The 23,556-nt window shown below is 57.2% G+C and overlaps 1 protein-coding gene across 1 annotated transcript; it reads left to right on the top strand.

The window, feature by feature from the left end:
- Positions 1-5,777: 5,777 nt before the first annotated feature.
- On the top strand, positions 5,778-22,160 carry rab11fip5a (RAB11 family interacting protein 5a (class I)). Its single transcript, XM_030087194.1, is given in 6 exon segments — positions 5,778-6,367; positions 6,369-6,511; positions 15,005-15,516; positions 15,644-16,115; positions 19,737-19,881; positions 20,548-22,160. Coding segments are annotated over 6 exon segments (1,773 nt in total). The 5' UTR covers positions 5,778-6,124; the 3' UTR covers positions 20,806-22,160.
- The last annotated feature ends 1,396 nt before the right edge of the window (positions 22,161-23,556 follow it).

Consider the following 23,556-nt stretch of genomic DNA (forward strand, 5'->3'; position numbering starts at 1 on the left):
CAGAGTTTAATCCCTGTGGTTTCAGGATCAGGGGTTAAAGGTCAGTCAGTGAAGCCCTGGATGGAATCCTCCACAAGCGCTTTGAGCCTCTGGGCTTCCGTAGCTACTTCCTGTCTGAATTTTAGTATTCAGAGTTAGGGTTCATTGTTGTGTTTTTGTCATTGAGGACAATAGAACCCTGTCCATTACTCATAGTTAGCATTTATGCTTCTGTGTTTTGGAAGTTAGATGTTACTCAGTTTAATTTGTGGCCTCTGTGCTAGCTGTTAGCATGTCAGTGGGTTTTCCCATAGCACTTAGCATGAAGCTAGCAGGATATTCTTTTCATGATGTTTTTTCTGACTGCGTTTTAAAGGTGCATTAAGGAGTTTTCAACTTTAAAAATACTTATTTTCCACCTTACATATGTTACAATATTCAATGATGTGTAGAATGTCTCTGACATATTCATTGCTAGCACTGCTAGCAGCGCTAAATTGTCACTTGAAAGTCCGCAGTGCCGTCCGGAAAGTTGTATTTCTTGGGGAGAATTTGAAAACGATGTGACGTAATGCGCCTCCCGCTGCCCTGACTTGTTTAGCTTTCGTTTTGTCGCCATTACTTCCGCCAGATGCTCAGCGAGCTGCAGCTGAGCAGGATGAGGATGGAGCTTCCAGAACGTGAGAACAGACCGGCTTCCAGCACTGCAGCTCCAGCAGACCCACCAGGGAAAAGAACCTCAGAGTTCAAGGGTTAAGAGGGAGGGGCTAAGGGTAGAAAAGAGACCGGCCCTGAAGTGTCACTGAGGAGGATGGACGGATGGATGGACGGATGGATGGATGGATGGATGGATGGGTGTGTAATAGATGAGTGATGGGGCTGATGATTTTCTCAGATGTCCATCAAGCTCTCAGTCTGGGTCAAAGCCCAGCAGTCCTGACCCGGACCTGGACCTGGACCTGGATCTGGATCTGGATCTGGACCTTTAGGCTTGCAGTGATGAACATCAGGGACGTTTCTGACCCAGGTGTCTCATTTGGTGTGAAGACACTCCAGCAGGACGTCTCAGAGACGGACGACGTCTTCGCTGTCTCAGAGACAGAGGACGTCTTGGGCGTCTGAAGCGTCTCTCAGTCTGCCTGGACTCAAACATCATGCTGTTGAAGCTAGTCGGTGCAGGTCCAGGTCTGGACCAGGTCCAGGTCTGGACCAGGTCCAGTCCAACCTGCTGCGGCCGGGACGCCTCTCGTCCACCACCGGAGTGTTCCTGCTGCGCCTCCCAGCAGAGCTCCATCAGCTGCTATTTGGAGCGTTTACCAGGAGCGTTTTCACTCAGTCGTTCATTCTTTCAAGTGAGAAAGGTCACCCCCCCCCCCCCCCCCCCCCCACCCGACCTCCTCCTCCCCCCCTTTGAAACCTGCAGTTTTACTTCCCTCAAAACTAATTTATTCCCGCAGCTCATTACCGCCGCCACCATTAACTTCCTGTATGCCATTATGGCCACGGTCACGTTATCTGAAATAATGTCAGCGCAATGAGCAAATTGATTTTTTTCGGGCCGTAATAACGCAGATGTGTGGGAGTGGAAATGTTATTAGTCCCCAAAGCTGAAGTCTTCGTGGTTTTAATCAGCGCCGGCTGCGGCTGGAACCGCGCCAGGCGGAGCGCCGGCCGAGTTTTAATCAGCGGGAAAAAAACTTTCCGCCGTGTGTTTGGAGGAGGAAGCCGTGGTGCGTCGAGGGCTCGGCTTCCTGATGGCGAGATTAGCGGAGCGGCGTCCGTGAATCCTCACAGCCCGCCTGTTTACTCCGGTCGTCACCTGAGTGGAAAGTCTCAAGTGCTTCTGTCAAAATACCTCAGAGAAATCTGCTGGAAGGCCGGAGAGTCGCTCAGCCACGCGGGAGGCGGGGCTTCACAGCCCCAGCGCTGCCAGGACAGCTGGACCGGGAGGTTCAAACCTCCGGCCTGAAGAGGGCTCAGGGAGCCGTTTGTACCTTTTTATCAGTGAGCACACCGACACGCGGACTCTGGAAGCGCGCGCTTCCTCCCGTGCTGCAGTCCGGGCTCAGCTGAGCGTCCAGGCAGGCCACTGATCCAGACTTCCTCCGGAAGCTTTTCCGGCACTACAGACTGTTTATCTGCTCCTTTATTACACAATATTTAGAGAGAATGAAGCACATACATTGTCAGTGCATTATCATTTAGTTTTAAAGTGTATTTAGCCTTTTTTCCTGTTTCTGAGTCGCGGGGGCGGCGCCGGAGCGATTAGTTACTTTCAGTTCTGTCTGCAGACCTTCTCCTCCTCCAGACAGTCTCTCTCTCCAGCCACGAGTTTTTCACTCTGAGTGTCTTAGCGTGGAGCCGTCAGGCTGGAGCTCCGACTGCCGTCACTTTTATCGTCATGTTTTGCTTGCTGTGGCGCTCGGGCGCATGCGTATACCGGCGCCACCTGCGCGTCCGCGCAGAAAGGAATTCATGACGATTTTCACGTCACGCGAACCAATGCTCAACGCGCACCCACGCGGACATGTGAAGCATGGACCTCCGAACACTTACATTACCCACGATGCCTTGGGTGCATCTCAGTACGGCAGTGACTGTGAGTGCAATAAATATTTATATTTGCAAAAAAAAAATCGTGATAGAATCGTGATCGCAATCCTAAGCAAAAAAAAAAAATTGCGATTCTCATTTTTTACATAAACGTGCAGCTCTGCGATCCAGACTGTGGACCCTCAGGATCCAGACTGTGGACCCTCAGGATCCAGACTGTGGACCCTCAGGATCCAGACTGTGGACCCTCAGGATCCAGACTGTGGACCCTCAGGATCCAGATGGTTCGATAAGACCATTTCCCCAGAGAGACTGACGGTCTCTGTTTTAGAGAGAAAAGTAGAAAATCCATCCATCATCCAGGAGATGCACAGGATGTGAGTGATGAGCACAAAAATTCACAAATGTCCAACAACTGAGAAATGTTTTTACATTATTATTTCATTGTGTGTGTGTTTTTTAATACAGAGCAGCAGCACGGTTTGCAGAGTAACAGCATGTTTACAGCAGCAGGTCTCAAACTGTGGTCCACGGACCCTGAGGGGTCTGCGAGCCATATCTTGGAGATCCATAAAAAAAGTCAAATAAAATAATAATGAATTAGCATCGTGCTGTATCTGTGAAAAAAGTGTATCTCTCCCTTTACAGCGAACCGAGTCCTCCAGCTGGATTTAAAGGATAAATTCGGTTTAAACAGCTTCACCTTGTTTACAGAATGAAGCAGAACAGCGTCGTCACCCAGAAGGCCTTCCTGATCCCAACAGCGCTTCGGGAGAAATTTAGATCCAGAACCGAGCGGCGGACGTCCGTATATTATACTACCTCTATTTAGCAAGATCACCGTGTGTAGCCTCCAGTTGCCCCGGAAACAAGGAGCCGCACAGCAAATGGCGCAGCAGCTGTAAACAAAGCTTCCAGGTCAGAGGTCAACAGAACCACAACATGTACCTGGACCCCGGGCTGTGGAGGACAGGCTGAGCCGACCATGACGAAATGTTGGTGAAACTAATGAGTTTCTGGACGATTACAGCCGTTTTAGGAGCGGCGTTACCGACGCCCCGTCTGTCCGCCGCTCCATTCTGGATCTAAATTTCTCCCGAAGCTGTGTTCGGGTCAGAAGAGCCTTCTGGGTGAGGAGATTGTTGCTCTTCATTCCATAAACAATGTGAAGACTGTTTAAACCAAACTTCTCCTTTAAAATCCACCAGAGTTCAGGGAATCCCATCCTGATTCTTAAAATGTTCTCGGAGGACCGCCGAACGCCCTCCAGCTGTCCCTGAAAAGCTCTTTAAACTTTGTGGGAAACAGAATCTTTACTTGCTTTCACTGTATTTCAGACTAAAATGTAAAAAATGTGTGCAGTGTGTGAGCGCGGTGCAGCTGTGGTGAATTCAGCAGAAAAAACTTTCAGTAAAGTGAAAAAGTTTGGCTTCAGCCCCTGAGCTGCTGGCAGTCCTGTTTTGATTTATTGAAATGACCAAAGATTATGGGTCAAGTAAACTCAGAGTTTGGGTTAAAGTGGTTTCTGATACAACTCAAAACTGGGGTTGACTTGATTAACTCACTCGGGCAAGTGGCCGGTTCTAAACCCAGCAGCGCCTCCGCTCAGTTTGTCTTTATTCCATTTCCATTTTAGAATTGAAGAGCATAAACTTTATTCATCTCTCCACCGAGAAATTTACCATTTTCAGGATTTTATGTCATCTTTTATTCTATTTTCACATCTTTTGTCCATTTCCGTGATTTAGCTTAATTACCTCCGCCAAGAGGTTATGTAATCACGTCGGTTTGTTGGTTTGTTGGTTGGTTGGTTGGTTTGTTAGCAAGATCATGGAAAAAGTAATGGACGGATTGCAATGAAACTTAGTGGAAAGGGGGGTCCTGGGCTCACTTAGAATCCATTAAGTTTTGGTGAAGATCTGGATCACTGTCTGGATCCAGGAATGTTTTAAAGGATTCTTTATCATTGACAGATGCGGAGTCTTTCACATGGTTGGGCAGGCCTGCCGACAGGGGGGAGAAACACCTGGTTCACAGGACGCGCTGCGCACCGACTGTCAGAGCGGCGCCCCTGTTAGCCGATCTGACGGCTCATACAGGAGGCGCGGGGGAGCGCCACGTGGACCGCCAGCTGTACAGCTGGACAGAGCAGATCACACCACACAGGAAGTCGGGAACAGAAAATACGAGAGAATCTGGTCCATTTTCAAATTAAAATGAAGTAAAATAACATAAATTATGTTGCTTTTCAGTTTTCCTTTTCAGATAAACACACACACACACACACACAGGGAGAGAGGGCGACAGGGCGAGAGAGAGGCACCGCACGCTGCAGCGCTCCGCCCCGATCACAGAGTGGGATCATATCTGCTGTTCTATGGGTGGTGGAGGCTGATCGGAGCGGTGGCGGAGGTCTGCTCTCTGAGGGACAAATTCTAGTTTCCTAGTTATTCCCTCCAGGGTCTGTCCACAGGGGGGCGCTCTGCATTTCAGTCTGGTCTGCCTGTGGGGGCAGTTCTGGGTCTGGACATCCATCATCCACCTGTCTATCCATCATCCATCCACCCATCCCTCCATCCATCCCTCCTCCATCTATCATCCATCCATCCATCCATCATCCACCTATCTATCCATCATCCATTCACCCATCCCTCCATCCCTCCATCATCCATCCACCCATCCATCCATCATCCATCCACCTATCCATCCATCCATCATCCACCCATCTATCCATCCATCCCTCCATCCATCCCTCCTCCATCCATTATTCACCCATCCCGCCATCCATCTATCATCCACCCATCTATCCATCCATCCTCCATCCATCCACCCATCCCTCCATCATCCATCCACCCATCCATCCATCATCCACCCATCTATACATCCATCCATCCACCCATTCCTCCATCCCTCCATCCATCATCCACCATCTATCATCCATCCTCTATTGATCCATCCACCCATTAATCCTTCCATCCCTCCACCCATCATCCACCCATCCCTCCATCATCCCTCCATCCAGATGTTAGAGAAAACATGGTTCATGTTGGACATCTATTAATGAAGAAAACTCCCACCTCCCACAAAAACAACAACAACAAAAAACAAAAAACAAAAAAACAAAAAACAAAAAACAAAACAAAACAAAACAAAAAAACAACCAGCTGAACTTCCTGCCCCCCCCCCCCCCCCCCCCCCCCCCTCCTCTTCCTCGGCTGAACTTCCTGGTCCAGCGGGGAGGGGGGCTCCGTGACGTCGCTGCCCGCAGACAGGCCCTCAGGCTGGGGGAGCGGAGCCGAGCGGAGCCGGGACGCTGCGGGACGCTGCGGGACGCTGCGGGACGGACGCTGCAGCAGCCGCCGCTGCCGCAGAGGCACCGAGGAGCCGCAGCGCCAGGCAGCGAACCAGGCGGCGAACCAGCGACGCACCGGAAACTTCGCAGAGGAGACGGAAGCCGTAATGCGGCACCGGCCGGCGGCCCGGAGCTGATGTGACCCGCGGCCGGAGCGGGACAGGCGGACACCGGCGGCACCGCGCCCCTCGGCGGCCTCGTCTCCAGCCGGAGCTCCGTCGCCGCGGCGGGGACGCGGACATGTCCTCCCTCACCGTGGAGGAGGAGCAGAAATGGCTCCCGACCAGCGTGCAGGTGACGGTGCTGCGGGGCAGGGGCTTGCGGGGCAAAGGCAAGCACGGGACCAGCGACGTGTACACCATCATCCAGCTGGGCAAGGAGAAGTACTGCACCGGCGTGGCGGAGAAGACCACCGAGCCCGAGTGGCGCGAGGAGTGCAGCTTCGAGCTGCAGCCCGGCGCGCTGCAGAGCGGCGGCCCGGCGGGGGGGGGGCTCGGCCGGGGCGCGGGGCGCCGAGCTGCTGCTCACCGTCATGCACCGCGCGCTCATCGGCATGGACGTCTTCCTGGGACAGGCGGCGGTCCGCCTGGACAGAGTCTTCCACGACGCCCGGAGCGGGAAGAACCAGTGAGTCCCGCTGCGGCGGAGCGTCCACTGCACGAGCCAAACGCCCGGCTGGCGGGGGCTCGGTGCGGGGTTTGATCAGGCAGTGGAGGCTTCATGTTCCCCCCATGTTCCCCCCATGTCCTCCTCCTGTCCTCCCCCTGTCCCCCTCCTGTCCCCCTCCTGTCCTCCTCCTGTCCCCCTCCTGTCCTCCTCCTGTCCCCCTCCTGTCCCCCTCCTGTCCTCCAGACCCTGCTCCTCTGTTCCTCCTCTTGCTTCATGTTGTTGTGAAACACAAACAAAGTCAGATGCTGCATCACCGACACACAATCCTGCCCTGAACTCTGCTCCTCATCCTCCTCATCCTCCTTTTCTTCTCCTCCTCATCCTCCTCTCTCTTCTCCTCTCCTCCTCCTGTTGTTTTGTATCGAGGCTCTCTCAGGGATTAATCCTCCTCCTCTCCTCCTCTTCCCTCTCCTCCTCTCCTCCTCCTCCTCCTCCTCTCCTCCTCTTCCCTCTCCTCCTCTCCTCCTCCTCCTCCTCCTCTCCTCCTCTTCCCTCTCCTCCTCTCTCCTCTCCTCCTCTCCTCCTCTTCCCTCTCCTCCTCCTCCTCTCCTCCTCTTCCCTCTCCTCCTCTCTCCTCTCCTCCTCCTCCTCTCCTCCTCTTCCCTCTCCTCCTCTCTCCTCTCCTCCTCCTCCTCTCCTCCTCTTCCCTCTCCTCCTCTCTCCTCTCCTCCTCTCTCCTCTCCTCTCCTCCTCCTCCTGTTGTTTTGTATCGAGGCTCTCTCAGGGATTAATCCTCATCCAGGGATCAGATTATCTCAGATTATCAGTGTCATGGTTCTAGAGCTTCCTGGTATTTTTAGGTTCCGTGTTGTTCCACAGGCTCCGCCCCCCAGAACAGGGATCAGGTTGTGGTTTTCAGGTTCCTGATGTTTCGGACAGTAAAGACACAATGGTGTCAAATATGAGGCCCGTGGGCCGGAAGCGGCCCAGGCTCCGGCTCGCCACATCACCAAGCTAAAGGGGGTGGAGGCGGGTGGAGGTGGAGGAGGATGACGTTCAGGCCATATCTCCCGCGTCTTTGCTCTCGGTTCGACTGGTCGACCTGCATGAGGAACGTTCCAGATGTTTTCAGGGTGAGAGTTGGTACGGTGCTGAAGGGTCCTGATCCTGGACTGAGACCGGGGAGTCTCTGCTGGACACGTTTCGTCTCTTCAGAGCCTGAAGTCCTTCAGCTTCAGGTTCAGCTTCAGAGCCGTTAACCTCCAGACCCAAGGTTCCGTCTGGTTCTGAGGCTCTAAAGAGAACTGGATCAGTCTTGATCCTGAGCCCGGATCAAACTGTCCGACCGGTAGTTTAACTACGACTTGTGGCAATAATGACTCTTATTTTATGGATTCTTCTTTTCTGGACTTTACTGTCTGCTGATACATTCAGCATCGATCTGGAGTTTATCTGATCTCTTTACTGAAACTCTTCAGGACCTGAACACAGTTCTTGAACTTCCTGGAAGTGGAGAAGAGTCGTCACTGTGGCTGCTTCCACCGTCTGACTGTCCAATCAGAGACGGACTGACCAGGAACTCCTCTCAGAACCAGCAGAACCGTCAGAACACTGGAGGTCATCAGTGACAGAACACAGAAGGTGGAACCTCCTCCGTCTGACCCGAACACGCCGCAGATGTTCCTCCACATTTCCAAAGTTTCTCAATGAAAGTTCTCCTGATAGAGGAAGCTTTACGGAACCTTCAAGGACCCCAGATGGTCTAGAACTGGAACTCATCCAGCTGCGTGTTGATTCACCGGCGTGGAACAGATGACTAGAAAAGTGGGCGTTTGGGTGAATTCCCCTCCAGATCTGTCAGGAGGAAGAACCTGAGAACGCTGCCAGAACCGCCAAAAACCCGAGAACGCTGCCAGAACCGCCAAAAACCCAAGAACGCTGCCAGAACCGCCAAAAACCCGAGAACGCTGCCAGAACCGCCAAAAACCCGAGAACGCTGCCAGAACCGCCAAAAACCCGAGAACACTACCAGAACCGCCAAAAACCCGAGAACGCTGCCAGAACCACCAAAAACCCGAGAACGCTGCCAGAACCGCCAAAAACCAGAGAACGCTGCCAGAACCGCCAAAAACCCGAGAACGCTGCCAGAACCGCCAAAAACCAGAGAACGCTGCCAGAACCGCCAAAAACCCGAGAACGCTGCCAGAACCACCAAAAACCAGAGAACGCTGCCAGAACCGCCAAAAACCCGAGAACGCTGCCAGAACCGCCAAAAACCCGAGAACACTACCACAACCGCCAAAAACCCGAGAACGCTGCCAGAACCGCCAAAAACCCGAGAACGCTGCCAGAACCGCCAAAAACCCGAGAACGCTGCCAGAACCGCCAAAAACCCGAGAACGCTGCCAGAACCGCCAAAAACCAGAGAACGCTGCCAGAACCACCAAAAACCAGAGAACGCTGCCAGAACCGCCAAAAACCCGAGAACGCTGCCAGAACCGCCAAAAACCCGAGAACACTACCAGAACCGCCAAAAACCAGAGAACGCTGCCAGTCAGCAGCCGAGCTGCCGTGAGCTCTCCGGCCTGAAGAGGGACGAGAGCACAGCTGTGTGTGTGTGTGTGTGTGTGTGTGTGTGTGTGTGTGGTGTGTGTGTGTGTGTGTGTGTGTGTGTGTGTGTGTGTGTGGTGTGTGTGTGTGTGTGTGTGTGTGTGTGGTGTGTGTGTGTGTGTGTGTGTGTGTGTGTGTGTGTGTGTGTGTGTGTGTGTGTCTCAGATGAACTCGTTTAGTTTCCCAAACAGCGTTGTTTCTGGAAGGTTCTCGTTTCCACGGCAACGTTCTTAAAACAGCGTCTGCACAGAACCAGAAAATGATGGACAGTTTTTATGTTGTTCCAGCAGCAGGAACAGCAGGAACAGTGGAGAACCTGGAGAACAGAACACTGTAAACAGCTGATCACTGCGTCCTGGTTGGAGCGCTGGTGATCCGCGCCGTCTGGTGTGTCAGTACCGTACCTGTTGTGACGGTTCTCGGTACCGTACCTGTTGTGACGGTTCTCGGTACCGTACCTGTTGTGACGGTTCTCGGTACCGTACCTGTTGTGACGGTTCTCGGTACCGTACCTGTTGTGACGGTTCTCGGTACCGTACCTGTTGTGACGGTTCTCGGTACCGTACCTGCTGTGTTGGTTCTCCAGCCAGGGGAACTCGTCCTCATGTGGACCGTGTCTCTGCTCCTCCTGGACGGGACGGAGGAACCGGGCCAGGGTTCCAGCTCGGCCCAGGCTGCTCCTGGAGGACTTGCTGGCCTGATTCAGGAAAAAGCTCCCAATGAGGCCGAAGCGGTTTTGACGGGGCCGATCCGTCACGCCTGGCAGGTCTGGACTCGGTTCTCGGTGCTCTCCAGGAGTAACCAGCTCGTCAATGGTTCCAGCCGTTGTTGAAGAGTGCAGAGCTGCTGTCTCTCTCCGTCTGTCAGCCATGATGAAACCTCACCGTTTCCTCTTGGTGCTCCTGGCTCGTCCAGACGGGTTCTTCAGAGTTCTGCTCCAACCGGACGGGTGGAGGCTCAGAACAGGCCGGAGTCTGTGAGGCTGCTGCTGGTATCTGGCTCTGGCGGGTCAGGACCTGGACCCTGGACCCTTTAGTCTCAGAGTATCAGGACGGACCCTTGCCTGGGGTGGTGGTCCCAGGTGGTGGTCTCTGGGTGGTGGTCTCAGGCGGTGGTCTCTGGGTGGTGGTCCCAGGCGGTGGTCTCTGGGTGGTGGTCCCAGGCGGTGATCTCTGGGTGGTGGTCTCTGGGTGGTGGTCCCAGGTGGTGGTCTCTGGGTGGTGGTCTCAGGCGGTGGTCTCTGGGTGGTGGTCCCAGGCGGTGGTCTCTGGGTGGTGGTCTCAGGCGGTGGTCTCTGGGTGGTGGTCCCAGGTGGTGGTCTCTGGGTGGTGGTCTCTGGGTGGTGGTCCCAGGCGGTGGTCTCTGGGTGGTGGTCTCTGGGTGGTGGTCTCTGGGTGGTGGTCTCTGGGCGGTGGTCTCTGGGTGGTGGTCCCAGGCGGTGGTCTCTGGGTGGTGGTCTCAGGCGGTGGTCTCTGGGTGGTGGTCCCAGGTGGTGGTCTCTGGGTGGTGGTCTCTGGGTGGTGGTCCCAGGCGGTGGTCTCTGGGTGGTGGTCCCAGGCGGTGGTCTCTGGGTGGTGGTCTCTGGGTGGTGGTCTCTGGGCGGTGGTCTCTGGGTGGTGGTCCCAGGCGGTGGTCTCTGGGTGGTGGTCCCAGGTGGTGGTCTCTGGGTGGTGGTCTCTGGGTGGTGGTCTCTGGGTGGTGGTCCCAGGCGGTGGTCTCTGGGTGGTGGTCTCTGGGTGGTGGTCCCAGGCGGTGGTCTCTGGGTGGTGGTCTCTGGGTGGTGGTCTCTGGGTGGTGGTCCCAGGCGGTGGTCTCTGGGCGGTGGTCTCTGGGTGGTGGTCCCAGGCGGTGGTCTCTGGGTGGTGGTCTCTGGGTGGTGGTCTCTGGGTGGTGGTCTTGGGAGGCAGGTGAATTCCATTCTTCTGTCTGTCTGAAGCCTCAAACAGGTCGAGACGGCGCTCTGCTGTGACTTCAGCAGGGGTGGAGGATCGGGGGCGGAGGGGTGGAGGATCGGGGTCGGGGGGGGTGGAGGATCGGGGGTGGGGGGTCTAGGAGGTGGGGTGGAGTGTTGTGGTTTCCTGTTTTGTAAGATGTGAAAGCAGATCTTCAGTCCTGCTCTGCATCACCGGAACCGGATTGTTTATGACAATAAAACAGAACTCTCCAAAATTCCTGAGGTCCTGACGGAATGTGGTGGAGGGGGGTGGAGGAGGTGGAGGAGGTGGGGGGTGGAGGGGGGTGGAGGAGGTGGGGGGTGGAGGGGGGTGGGGGGGTGGAGGAGGTGGAGGAGGTGGGGGGTGGAGGGGGGTGGAGGAGGTGGAGGAGGTGGGGGGTGGAGGGGGGGTGGAGGAGGTGGGGGGTAGAGGGGGGTGGGGGGGTGGAGGAGGTGGAGGAGGGCTGTGCTGCACAGGCCTTCACTGGATATTTAAAGCCCTGCAGAGTCACTGAGCCCGGTTTGTCCGGGTCCTGCAGGGTTTGGGTCCTGCTGGGTTTGGGTCCTGGTGGATCCAGTTCCTGGTGGATCTGGGTCTTGCTGGGTCTGTCCTGGACTCTTCCTCAGCAGATTCTGCTTTTAGGCTTTTGTCCTTTTCTTCAAGCTCACAGTTGTTCTTGTCGGGTTATTCTGAGACTCAGGAGCAAGAAATGAACAGAACAGCAGAGGAAGAGGAGGAGGAAGAGGAGGAGGAGGAGGAGGAGGAGGAAGAGGAGGAGGAGGAGGAGGAAGAGGAGGAGGACGAAGAAGAGGAGGAGGAGGAGGAAGAGGAGGAAGAGGAAGAGGAGGAAGAGGAGGAGGAGGAAGAGGAGGGTTCAGCCGACAGAAGCAGATTCTGCTCTGAGCTGGAGTCCTAAATAAGAACCACTAAAACCAGGACGGGTGGAGGAGGAGGAAGAGGAGGAGTCGGGTGGAGGAGGAGGAAGAGGAGGAGTCGGGTGGAGGAGGAGAAGGACTGTTGTTGGATCATTGCTGGTTTCTAGTCTGACCGGAGTCTCAGAGGATCTGACCCGTCAGCAGGTGGAGCAGCGGGTGGAGCAGTGGGTGGAGCATTGGGTGGAGCGGCAGGTGTATTTGATGTGATTAAATGTTCATCATGTGAACACCTGGGTGGTGTCAAGCTCCTCCTCCACCTCTTTAACTCATCAGTATCAGGATGAGGGAATGAAAGCAGCATCTGTCCGATCGATGTGCTGAGCTCCACCTGCTCCACCTGCTCCACCTGCTCCACCCATCCCCCCCCTCCCTCTGCTCCCTCTGCTCCCTGGACTCCCAGGGTCAGTGGCAGGTGGAGGAGAACCGAAGGGTTAAAAAGGCCAGAAGAGGCGGAGCTAACGCAGCGTCCCCCACAGCGTTCTCACTGGCTGCATATAAAGGTGGGCGGGGCTACCGTGACGTCACCGCAGCGTTCTGAAGCCTCCAGCAGGTCGTCTCCATACTGGACTCTGGTGTGATGTGATTGGTCCAGCCTGTCACATGACCGCACCACCTGGGCAGAGGAGCAGCTGTGATTGGCTGATCGATGCTTAACTTTAACCCCTGAAATCAAATCAATGTAAAGATCAGAGTCTGGTCCAGAAGAACCAGAGCCAGAGACCAGGACCTGGTCTGGAACCAGGACCTTTATGTTTGTTTACACTCTGAGAATCAGCATTTTGAATGGCTTCTGCTGGGTTCTGCTGGGTTCTGCTGGGTTCTGCTGGGTTCTGCTGGATTCTGCTGGGTTCTCCTGGGTTCTGCTGGGTTCTGCTGGGTTCTACTGGGTTCTGCTGGGTTCTGCTGGGTTCTACTGGGTTCTGCTGGGTTCTGCTGGGTTCTGCTGGGTTCTGCTGGGTCCTGCTGGGTTCTGCTGGGTCCTGCTGGGTCCTGCTGGGTTCTGCTGGGTTCTACTGGGTTCTGCTGGGTTCTACTGGGTTCTGCTGGGTTCTACTGGGTTCTACTGGGTTCTGCTGGGTTCTAAATGACTGCGGGTTCTATTTGAAACCAACATGATCGCCGCTGATCTGATGAACACATGAACCTGCCCCGGCCTGCAGCTGATCTGATGAACACATGAACCTGCCCCGGCCTGCAGCTGATCTGATGAACACATGAACCTGCCCCGGCCTGCAGCTGATCTGATGAACACATGAACCTGCCCCGGCCTGCAGGGCTCTTGGGGCAGGAAGCGGCTCTGCTCTGCGGTGACGCAGTGAAACCCCGGCTGTGAAGACAGGAAGTCCAGAAGCCTCTGAGCAGCGACGGGTGGGGCTGCGGTGGCGTGGTTGGCGTGCGGGTGGAGGCCGTCAGCTGATGGAGGCCGGACGCTCGCTGGTCCTGCTTCAGGGTCCAATGAGCCAAACCGGGCGCCTCAGAGGATTCTGGGAAGTCTGGACTCCCTGAACCGTCGCAGCAGACGCTGAACATCCGGTCTGAACCCCGGAGCACAGGAAGCCCCGTCTGGAGGCCGTGTTTCACTTCCTGTTCGCTCGTTTGACGTCCGGTCTGAACCCCGGAGCACAGGAAGCCCCGCGTTTCACTTCCTGTTTGAACTCCTCTCTCTTTGATTCTTCACCGCGTCAGTCTGTTTCCACTCCTTTATTCTTTACTGAATAAAGTGGCTTTCTTTCTTCCATTCATTCATTCATTCGCCGCATGATCTCAGGACAGTTAACTCTCCATCACCTCTGTATCAGCAGTGGACTCTGAGGTCAGAGGTCGCTGACATGTCCTGGTTATTTTACTCTCTGGTTTATTACCCAGGAGGCTTTTATTTTGGTGGGAGCAATGAGGAAGTTGAAGTCCGTGTAGGGAGTGGAAATTCTGGCTCTGGTCCTGGTTCTGGTCCTGGTTCTGGTCCTGGTTCAGCAACAACTGAGTAAAAGAAATAGGGAAAGAAATGAAGGAACGGCTCGAACATGAACCTGAAGCAGAAACACGACAGCTGAAACCACCTGACCGAGGACCTGGTCCTGAAGCAGCCCAGATACTGAGTGAGGACCCGGTCCTGAAGCAGCCCAGATACTGACCGAGGACCTGGTCCTGAAGCAGCCCAGATACTGACCGAGGACCTGGTCCTGAAGCGGCCCAGATACTGACCGAGGACCTGGTCCTGAAGCGGCCCAGATACTGACCGAGGACCTGGTCCTGAAGCAGCCCAGATACTGAGTGAGGACCTGGTCCTGAAGCAGCCCAGATACTGAGTGAGGACCCGGTCCTGAAGCGGCCCAGATACTGACCGAGGACCTGGTCCTGAAGCAGCCCAGATACTGAGTGAGGACCCGGTCCTGAAGCGGCCCAGATACTGACCGAGGATCTGGTCCTGAAGCGGCCCAGATACTGACCGAGGACCTGGTCCTGAAGCGGCCCAGATACTGACCGAGGACCTGGTCCTGAAGCGGCCCAGATACTGACCAAACGACCGAAGAACAGACGCTGAAGAGGAACCGTGACGTTTTTCCATCTGAGTGGAAAACATTTAGAGAAAACATGATCTGAACTCTCAAATTGCCTTTAATTCAGTTTTGGAAAACTGAAGTGCCCCCCCTACTGGAAAGAAGCAGTAACTACAGAGCTTCACTGACTACCCAAACTACAGAGCAACCTGTACTGTCAATGTCAGAACCGATCAACTCAGACCTGATCAATGAAGATCAAAGCAGGATCTGTTGCAGTTTGAGGTTCTGCATTAAAGACAGTTTGTGGTGACAACATGAAGCTTGACTTCCCGATCACAGTGCTCTTTCTCTCGGCTCTGCTGCTGTTTCAGAACGGTGATTTTTCCTTGATTTGATTTTGACGCCACAGTTTAAAGTCTTGCAGAGTAAACCTGGCAAATGACCGATTGAGTCTTCGGGGACGAGGGGTGAGAACCGCGAGTTGTCGATGATGGGTGGTTTGGTCTGAAGACGGCGCTCGGTGTGTTTCAGGTGGTACAGACTCAACTCCAAGACGGGGAAGAAGGAGAAGGAGCGCGGGGAGATCCAGGTGAGCGTCCAGTTCACCCGGAACAACCTGACGGCCAGCATGTACGACCTGGTGATGAAGGACAAGAGCGCCTCCACCTTCAGCAAGCTGAAGGAGCACATGAGGGGCAAGCGGCGGTCCGGGGACAAGGACGCGTCCTCGGCCGTGCTGCCGGGCGGCTACGGCTCGCTGTACCGCATGCGGCAGCGCCTGCCGAGCGACGGCGGCGGCGAGGAGGACTACGAGGACGACGAGGGCGGCGAGGCGCGGCGCAGCAAGATGAGGACCTTCTTCCTGAGGGGGAAGCTGCGCAAGTCCTCGGACACGCGCTCCAGCACGTCCCTGGGCTCCGAGAGCAGCGAGTCCTCGTCCCGGGGGGGCAGCCTCAGTCCCACCGCCGGCATCAGCGTGGTGGTCTCCGACCTGTCCAACTCCCCCAGCAACAGCAGCAACCTGACGGCGGACAACAGCCCAGGTGAGTCCGCCCGACGGCCCCGGAGGCCCAGCGCTGTCCCCGTCCTGCCGGGACGACCCCGTCCTGCCGGGACGTCCTGCCGGGACGACAGTCCCTCTGACGGTCTGTCACCGTCTGGTCTTTGCAGAGCACACCGCCAACACGTCCCCCAAGTCGTCCTCTGTCCAGGGTGAGTTTGGGGACGAGGCCGGTGAGATCTCCATCGCCGTCCCTCGCCAGCCGGTCTGCGTCAACGGAAGCCATGCGGGCCCCGCCCGACCCCCCGACCCCGCCCCCGGACCCCCGGCGGGTTCTCTGGGCCTGGGACTCCTGCACAAGTCCCTGCCTCTGTCCACGTCCCTGCAGAACCTCAGGCTGCGGCCGTCCGCCGCCGTCGGCCCCCCCGGCGCCGGCGGGCCCGCGGGGGACGGCCGCCGCTGGTCCTTCGACAAGCCCGGCGAGGAGGAGAAGGCCGCCATCGCCGCGGCGCTGGAGAGGAGCGGCCCCCTGCTGAGCGACCAGCAGCTGGAGGAGGACCCCACGGGTCCCGGTCCGGCTGGACCGGCGCCGGACAAACACAAGGCCTGGTTCGGATCCAGGGACTCGCACAGCAAACCCAGGTGAGACACAAAGAACACACACATCTACACACACACCTGGACACACACCTGAACACACACCTGGGAACACACACCTGGACACACACCTGGGAACACACACCTGAACACACACCTGGGAACACACACCTGGACACACACCTGGACACACACCTGGACACACACACACCTGGACACACACACCTGGACACACACACACCTGGACACACACACCTGGACACACACACACCTGGACACACACACCTGGACACACTCTCTCCACAGTGACGCCTGCAGATTTGTTGACAACTTGTTAGTTTCTCTGTACAGACTGAAGGTCTGCTCACACAGCGTTTCTCGTTTCCACGGCAGCGACAGAAACACTGAAAACGTGTTGGTGCTGTTTCTGTAATGAACATTAACAGTGGAGAACTCAGACATTCCTGTGGACAGAACAGCAGACAGACTGTCGTTATGGTGGCTGTCACTCTAAAACTACTGGGACCGGACTGTTACCAGAACGTCTCGTTTCCATGGTGACTGAGAAAATGTTACCAGAACGTCTCGTTTCCATGGCGACTGAGAAAATGTTACCAGAACGTCTCGTTTCCATGGCGACTGAGCCCGAGTGTTTTCAGAAAGTTCCACCTGCGGTTGCTGTTTCAGCGGCTCTGAGCTCCGTTGTCGTGTAAACAGACACATGAAACTCGACCGTGGTTTGAACCTTTTCACTTGAGATGGTTGCCGTGGAAACGGGACCTCCCGGAGCAGAGTGAGTCCATATAGTTCAGCGGGATCCAGGGACGAGACCCCGCTGTGCTCTCTGGCGCCGTCTGGAGGAGGTGGAGGGAATGTTTCAGACGTCTGAACTAATCTCCAGGACTGTGTCCTTCCTTCCTTTCACAGCCCGGTGGAGACCCCTCCTCCACCGAACCCCCCCTCTGCTGTAGCTCCTCCCTCTGGGGTTCCCAGTCTGCACCACACTAACCCCTTCTGCCCCCCACAGACCACGCCGCCCCCCATCTCCCCCCACAACCCCTTCTTCTCCCTCCTGCAGCAGAACCCGTTCTATGACCTGATGCTAACCGCTCCACCCCCCCTCCCCTCGCCGCCCCCCCTCCCCTCGCTGCCCCCCCTCCCCTCGCTGCCCCCCCTCCCCTCGCCGCCTCCTCTGCCCTTCCTTTCCAGCGCCCGGCCCCCCATAGCTCAGCTCTTCCCGCGGACGGGTGAGGCCGCCCCCACCCGGAGCAGCCCGGCGGTCTCGGAGGAGTCCGCCGGGAGGAGACGACCCCTCCCTCCCGTCCCCGGCCGGAAGACGTCCCTCGAGAGCTCGTCCAACCCGCTGGCGTCCGCCGCGGAGCTGGAACCGGACTCGGACTGGGACGAGTCCTTTGAGGCGTTCGCAGCCGGCCGGCTCCAGTCCCCCGGGGAGCAGGACGAGCCCCCCCCAGCAGAGGGCGCTGGTCGGGACTCTGCGGCGCGTCTTCAGGCCTGTCCGGCCACCAGCCGGGCGATCCGCCCCCCCACGGCGCCGCCCCCCTTCCTCCAGACGGTCCCGGAACTCAAAGACTTCCAGAGTCACAAACCGCAGCCGGATGCTGCCGGCGCCGGACCAGACCTCAGTCCCGCCGGAGTCCAGTGGGCGCCGTGTGGCTCCGCCCCCGCGCCATGTGACTCCGCCCCCGCGCCCCCTGGCTCCGCCCCCGCGCCGCCCGGCAGCAGCTCTCCTGATGTCACTTCCTCGGGTCTGGGCAGTTCAGCAGAGGAGGACTTCCTGTCCGTCCTGTCGTCCTCTGAGGACACTGAGGGCGGCGTCCGGGGCGTGGACGAGTCCTCCCTGGGGAGGGACGGCAGCCGAGGATCGGCTTCGGACCGGTCCTCCGCTCCACGTTCACGGCAGGAACCCGTTTCCACGACGTCCGATCCAAGAACCGCCGGAGCCGCCGGTCGGACAGTCGACTCCTCCGGTGTTCAGAACACCGGTCTGCTTCCAGCACCGAGCGGCGAGGCGTCGGCGCGCTGCCGCGCCGCGGCGAACAGCCGTCCGGCGCCGGTTCACCTCCCGACCTCCCCCCCCTCGGCTCCGGCGCCGTTTGGCAGACGCTTCCCGTGAGGAGGCTTCTGTCGGAGACTCACACACCGAACTGAGCGGCGACGCAGGAAGTTCTGCCGCCCCGGCAGGCGTCGGCCGCCGGCGCCGCCGCAGCGGCTCGCAGGACTCCCACAGCGGTGAGGCCCCGCCTTCCTGGAGCACGTCAGAACCAAACCGGTTCTCCAGCCGCCGGGACGGTTCAGGAGCCCCGTCTGGGTCTCGGGGTGACAGGTCCAAACGCCCCGTCTCTGGGTCCCGGGGTCGGAGCCCGGGGTCACTTCCTGCGGCGTGGAGCGGCAGACCGGCGGCGCTCGGCGAGGGCGGCGTGGAACCGCAGGCTGCGTTCTCCCACGAGGCTTTGCTGCGGCGCTCCCGGTCTGAGGGCGCTCTGGCTCCGGCGCTGGGCGGGGCCCTCCGACCCTCTTTCGGGAGCGACCCCGGCGCCGCCCGCGGTTCGGCTGTGGCTCTTCCGGGCGCAGACCCTCCCTCCGTCCCCCCCCCTGCTCCTCCTCTAACCCCCCCCGTAGCGCTCTCCGCCTTTCCTCCTCCCGCCGACGCTCCGGCGACGTTTCCACCCGGCGTGCTTCCAGTGTCGGCGCCGACGCCGCGGGACGCGGAGCGGCGGCGTCCGCCGGCGGCGCAGCGGCAGAACAGGTGAGGCTGCGGCAGCTCCGAGCGGAACCTCTCCTGGCGCTCTGCTTCCGCCCGCCCCTCTGCCAGGGCTCCTCCTCTTCTTCACACACACACACACACACACACACACACACACACACACACACACACACACACACACACACACACACAGGTTATTGTGCAGTGTCTTGTGTGTCCTGGCTCTGGTGACAGGAGGGGAAACAAAGCCTCAGGCCAATTAGCAGTTATTATTTTCCCTCGATTGGTACCACACACACCCCCTCCCACCCAACACACACACACACACACACCCCTCCCCCTGCCCTCAGGAGCAGTGTTCTCACACAGCGACACACTCCTCCAGCAGCAGCTGCAGCGGGCTGCAGACCGGAGGAGGTGTCGCGCTGTTGTTTTGCCACTGAGGGCATTTCCTCTCCGCCGCGCCTGAAAACACGTTTCACGCTCTTCTGATTCACCGCCGAACGTCACGAAGCTTCAGGTTTTGAGGGGATTTCAGCTTCGCGGCTCCAGCCGGGTCTTCTGGACCGGACCGGACCGGACCGGACCGGTTCAGAGAGCCGTGGAGGATGTGTTTGAGTCCGGCCTCCGTCAGGTCGGCTGCTGGACGTCTCCGCTTCACCCTGTTCGCCTCATTAACTCCCACTAAAACTCCACGCTGTGACGCCGCCGCCACGACGACACGGTTCATGTTTTAACTCTTTAACCTCTTTCTTCATCACGGCCCTCCGGATCCGGACCAGAACCTCCATCGCCGCTGTCAGTCGCTCCCCATGTGACTGACAGGAAGTCCACCGCCGTTTCTGACTGTTGAAGATGATTGTAGCTTTTCTCTCTGAGAGTCAGACAGACGTGACCTCTGACCCCCGGCGCTGCTTGTGTCTGTTGTTGCGGTGGAGCAGCCCCCACCCGGTGAAGCCGCTGACCACTGCCATGCCGCCGGAGGAGAAGCGGTCAGTGCTGGCCACCGGCCTGGAGAAGCTGAAGTCCACCATCCACCCGGGGCGGAGCGGCCCGGCGGGCGAGACGGACGCCGACAGGAAGAAGGTAAACCGCCGGGACGGCCGGCGATCCATTCCTCGGCGATCGATCGGTTTACAGTCCGCCTCCAGACGGGACGCAGGTTAGATTCATGAAAGGTGGTGAACACAAACCGCTGCCGTTACCACGGCGACAGCAGGACAGCAGGAACAGAAACACCCCCGTCCGCCGCTGTTGGCTCGTCTCCGGCCTTCAGCCATGTTTCAGCCTCGACGCCACTTCAGCGCCAAAAACCCAAAATCAAATCTGCTGCAAGATCTCTGTACTTTTCAATGATCCACAGACTAGAACCACAAACGTGATCACAGACTCGATCCACAAATTAGACCCACAGACTAGATCAACAAATATGATCCACAGACTAGATCCACAAACTGGATCAACACTTGATCTACAGACTAGATCCATGAACTCGATCCACAGACTCGATCCACAGACTGGATCAACACTTGATATACAGACTAGATCCATGAACTTGATCCACAAACTAGATCCACACTTGATCCACAAAGTCAATCAAACTTGATCCATAGACTAGATCCACAAACTGGATCAACAAACTGGATCCATCTTCCAAAATGAGTCAAACACAAGATGGAAGACGAGAGTTTCTTAATGAATTATGAACAGAACCTCTTCTCACATTCCCCCCCCCCCCCCCCCCCCCTCCAGCCCCTGACAGAAGGCGCGGGGTCGTACTACCACCTGACCCACAGCGAGCTGGTGTCCCTGCTGGTCCAGCGCGAGCGGGACCTGGACCTGCAGCGGGTCCAGATGGAGCGGCAGAGGGTCCTGCTGGCCAAGCGCGAGCTGGAGCTGCGGCGGCTGAAGCCTCAGGTCCGGGACCTGGAGGACTACATCGACACGCTGCTGGTGCGCATCATGGAGCAGAAGCCCACCCTCCTGCAAGTCCGCTCCAAGTTCAAGTGACGGCGGGCGGGGGGGGGGTCGGCCGCCGCCGCCGCCGCCGCCGCCTCCGGTCACCGCAGCCTCCACAGCAGATCCCTCGTCTCTTCACTGCTATGCCGTCTCTTTTTGATACCGATCGGATGTTTGGGCCTCGGCAGGCCGTCCCGGAGCCGGGCCTCACCCGGGGGTCTGGGTTTGGTCCTCGCTCGGGGGTTTGGGTCCTTTGCCCGAGGGTTGGTAGGAGGGTTTTGAATGTAGCGTCCTCAGGTTGTTTTCAGGTCCTGGCGGCCCGGCGGAGGGTCCAGGACCCCAGATGACTGTAGAACCCTTCCGAACTCCTTTTCACCTCACTTATTTATCGCTTCTGTCACCTTGATCACAGAGAGAGAGATCTGTGGCGTTTCAGTCCAGGACGGCGTCAGTCCAGTTAGCTCCTCCCTTCATGCAGAAAGCCCCTCCCCCTCCAGCTGGGGGGCGGAGTCTGCTGGCTCCTCTCAGCTCCTGGTTTCTCACCGTTTCCTGTTTTCCTGGTCTGCAGGCTCTCCTGCTCCTCCCAGCTGTTCTCCGGCCGCCGCTGCAGCATCGGCATCGCGGTTTGACCTCTTCACTCTGTGGTGTCGGTTGAACCGGCGCTCCAGTGGCTCAGTGCTGCCCCCTAAAGCTCAGCGGACGAGCTGTGAAGATCAGAAAACATCTGATCTGTCAGCTCAGCCTGCTCTGATTGGTTGGTTGCAGCTCCAGTAAAGGTCTCTGGCATTTAGACGAGCGTCAGAAGATCTTCTCAGTCCAGACATTCACTGATCCGCCTCCAGTCGTTCTCTCTCTTCGTTACCGGATCAATTCCGCTGCTTTTCAAATGAGGATTTATTTTGGAGGTTTGAAGGAAGTCAGAATGTTTCCTGCAGCAGGTTTGAAGTTCATGCAGGTTAAATCATTTCCTGTGCTTCATCCAGGCCAGATCAATCGACCGGTTCTCCAGACTCACATGACCTCCTCCTCTGACGCTGAGCGGCGTCCGCCGTGGACCGAGGAAAGAGTTCACTTTGAATTTGAAGTTAGCATGGAGGACGCTGAGTCGTTCTGGAGTCAGGATAAAGCAAACCGATTCTTTTATCACCATGACGACGGCCCGATCGCAAACACACGTCACATGGCATTGAACGGCTTCATTCCGGATCATTCATGCTTTGGCCTCCAGGTGGCGCCAAAGAGTTTGGTCATCAGTGGTGAACAGGTCACTTCAGCGGACTCCACCTCCTCCTCCTCCACCTCCCTCCATCTCCTCCATCTTCACCTCCTCCTCCACCTCCCTCCTTTCTCCTCCACCTCTTCCCTCCTCCTCCTCCTCCACCTCCCTCCTTTCTCCTCCACCTCTTCCCTCCTCCTCCTCCTCCACCTCCCTCCTTCCTCCTCCACCTCTTCCCTCCTCCTCCTCCTCCTCCTCCACCTCCCTTCTGCCTTCTCCACCTCCCTCCATCTCCTCCATCTTCACCTCCTCCACCTCCAACTTAATCTTCACCCCATGGTGACTCCATCCTGGCTCCAGGACTCAGGTCAGGTTTGATGTCACTCTGTGATACCGATGTGTCAGCTGCAGCCACGTGAACTTTGACCTTTCTCGGTCATTGAGCTGTGAGTGGAGGAGCGAGCAGACGATCCGCCGGAGCGGTTCTGGACTGACGCCGCGGGCTCGGACCTGTTCTGGAAACCTGCAAACCAAATGGGCCTAGTCACGTGCACAGGTCACGTGCACATGACCTGTGCACGTGGTCTTGGGAACCGATGGGAGCTCCTGAATGTTCTAAAGTGTTCTTAGTCAGCCAGCGATGGTTTTCTTTTCAGTGCACAGGAAAACGCTGTTTCTCTTCCTCACTGCTGTTCTGCCCGTTCTGCTGTGTGTGTGTGTGTGTGTGTGTGTGTGTGTGTGTGTGTGTGTGTGTGTGTGTGTGTGTGTGTCAGGCACATCTGCTTCCGCTCCAGCTGCTTCCAGGTGTTACCAATCGCTGCCTTACTTTCCTCCCGTCTTGGCGTGCGTTCGGAGCCCGGCTCTTGGTTCGACTCGTCGGGTCTGAGCAGGTAGAAGAGCCGCCTGGTCGCTGAAAGCTTCTCTGTTCTTTAGGTCACTGCACCATCGACTGAACGCACACCCGTAGAACTCAAGTAGTAACAGTGATTTCCTGTGAAATGCCAAAAAGAAAAACGTTCAGCGCGAAGCCTTGAAGCCGAGTCGGTAGCGCCGATCGATCCGCCGCCGTGTTCCGATGCGAAGCCACCAGAACCGCGTCTGGATGTTCTTGCACTACTCCGACTGGACCGCCGCCGTCTGTCCAGGATCGGTTAGTTCGGTCTGCTTCCCACCGCGCCGCACTTTGGACTCGCTCTGTGACGGAAGCCCCGGGCCGCCGGCGCCGGGCCGCCACGAGCGTCCAGAACCCCGGCAGAACCCAGAGAGCCGGCGACTGGAGAGAAATGTGGCACATGTCCTCTCACGTCTTCCACCCCCCCAACACACACACACACACACACACACACACACACACACACACACACACACACACCCCTCCCCCACCAGGCCTCTCCTCTCCGCCCCCTTTCTGTTGATTGTACTTGGTTCTGGACTGGTGGCGCTGGGGGAACCGGGGGAACCGGGGAACCGGGGGAGTGTGCTTCAGATAGTGTGTCACACTGGAACGTTTACAATCCGTGATGCAATTCTGTTTCACAAATTTTGTATATTTAATAAAGAATATTTTGTGTTTCTTGCTCACCGTA

This window comes from Salarias fasciatus, unplaced genomic scaffold, assembly GCF_902148845.1.
Source record: "Salarias fasciatus unplaced genomic scaffold, fSalaFa1.1, whole genome shotgun sequence".
Classification (NCBI taxonomy): Eukaryota; Metazoa; Chordata; class Actinopteri; order Blenniiformes; family Blenniidae; genus Salarias; species Salarias fasciatus.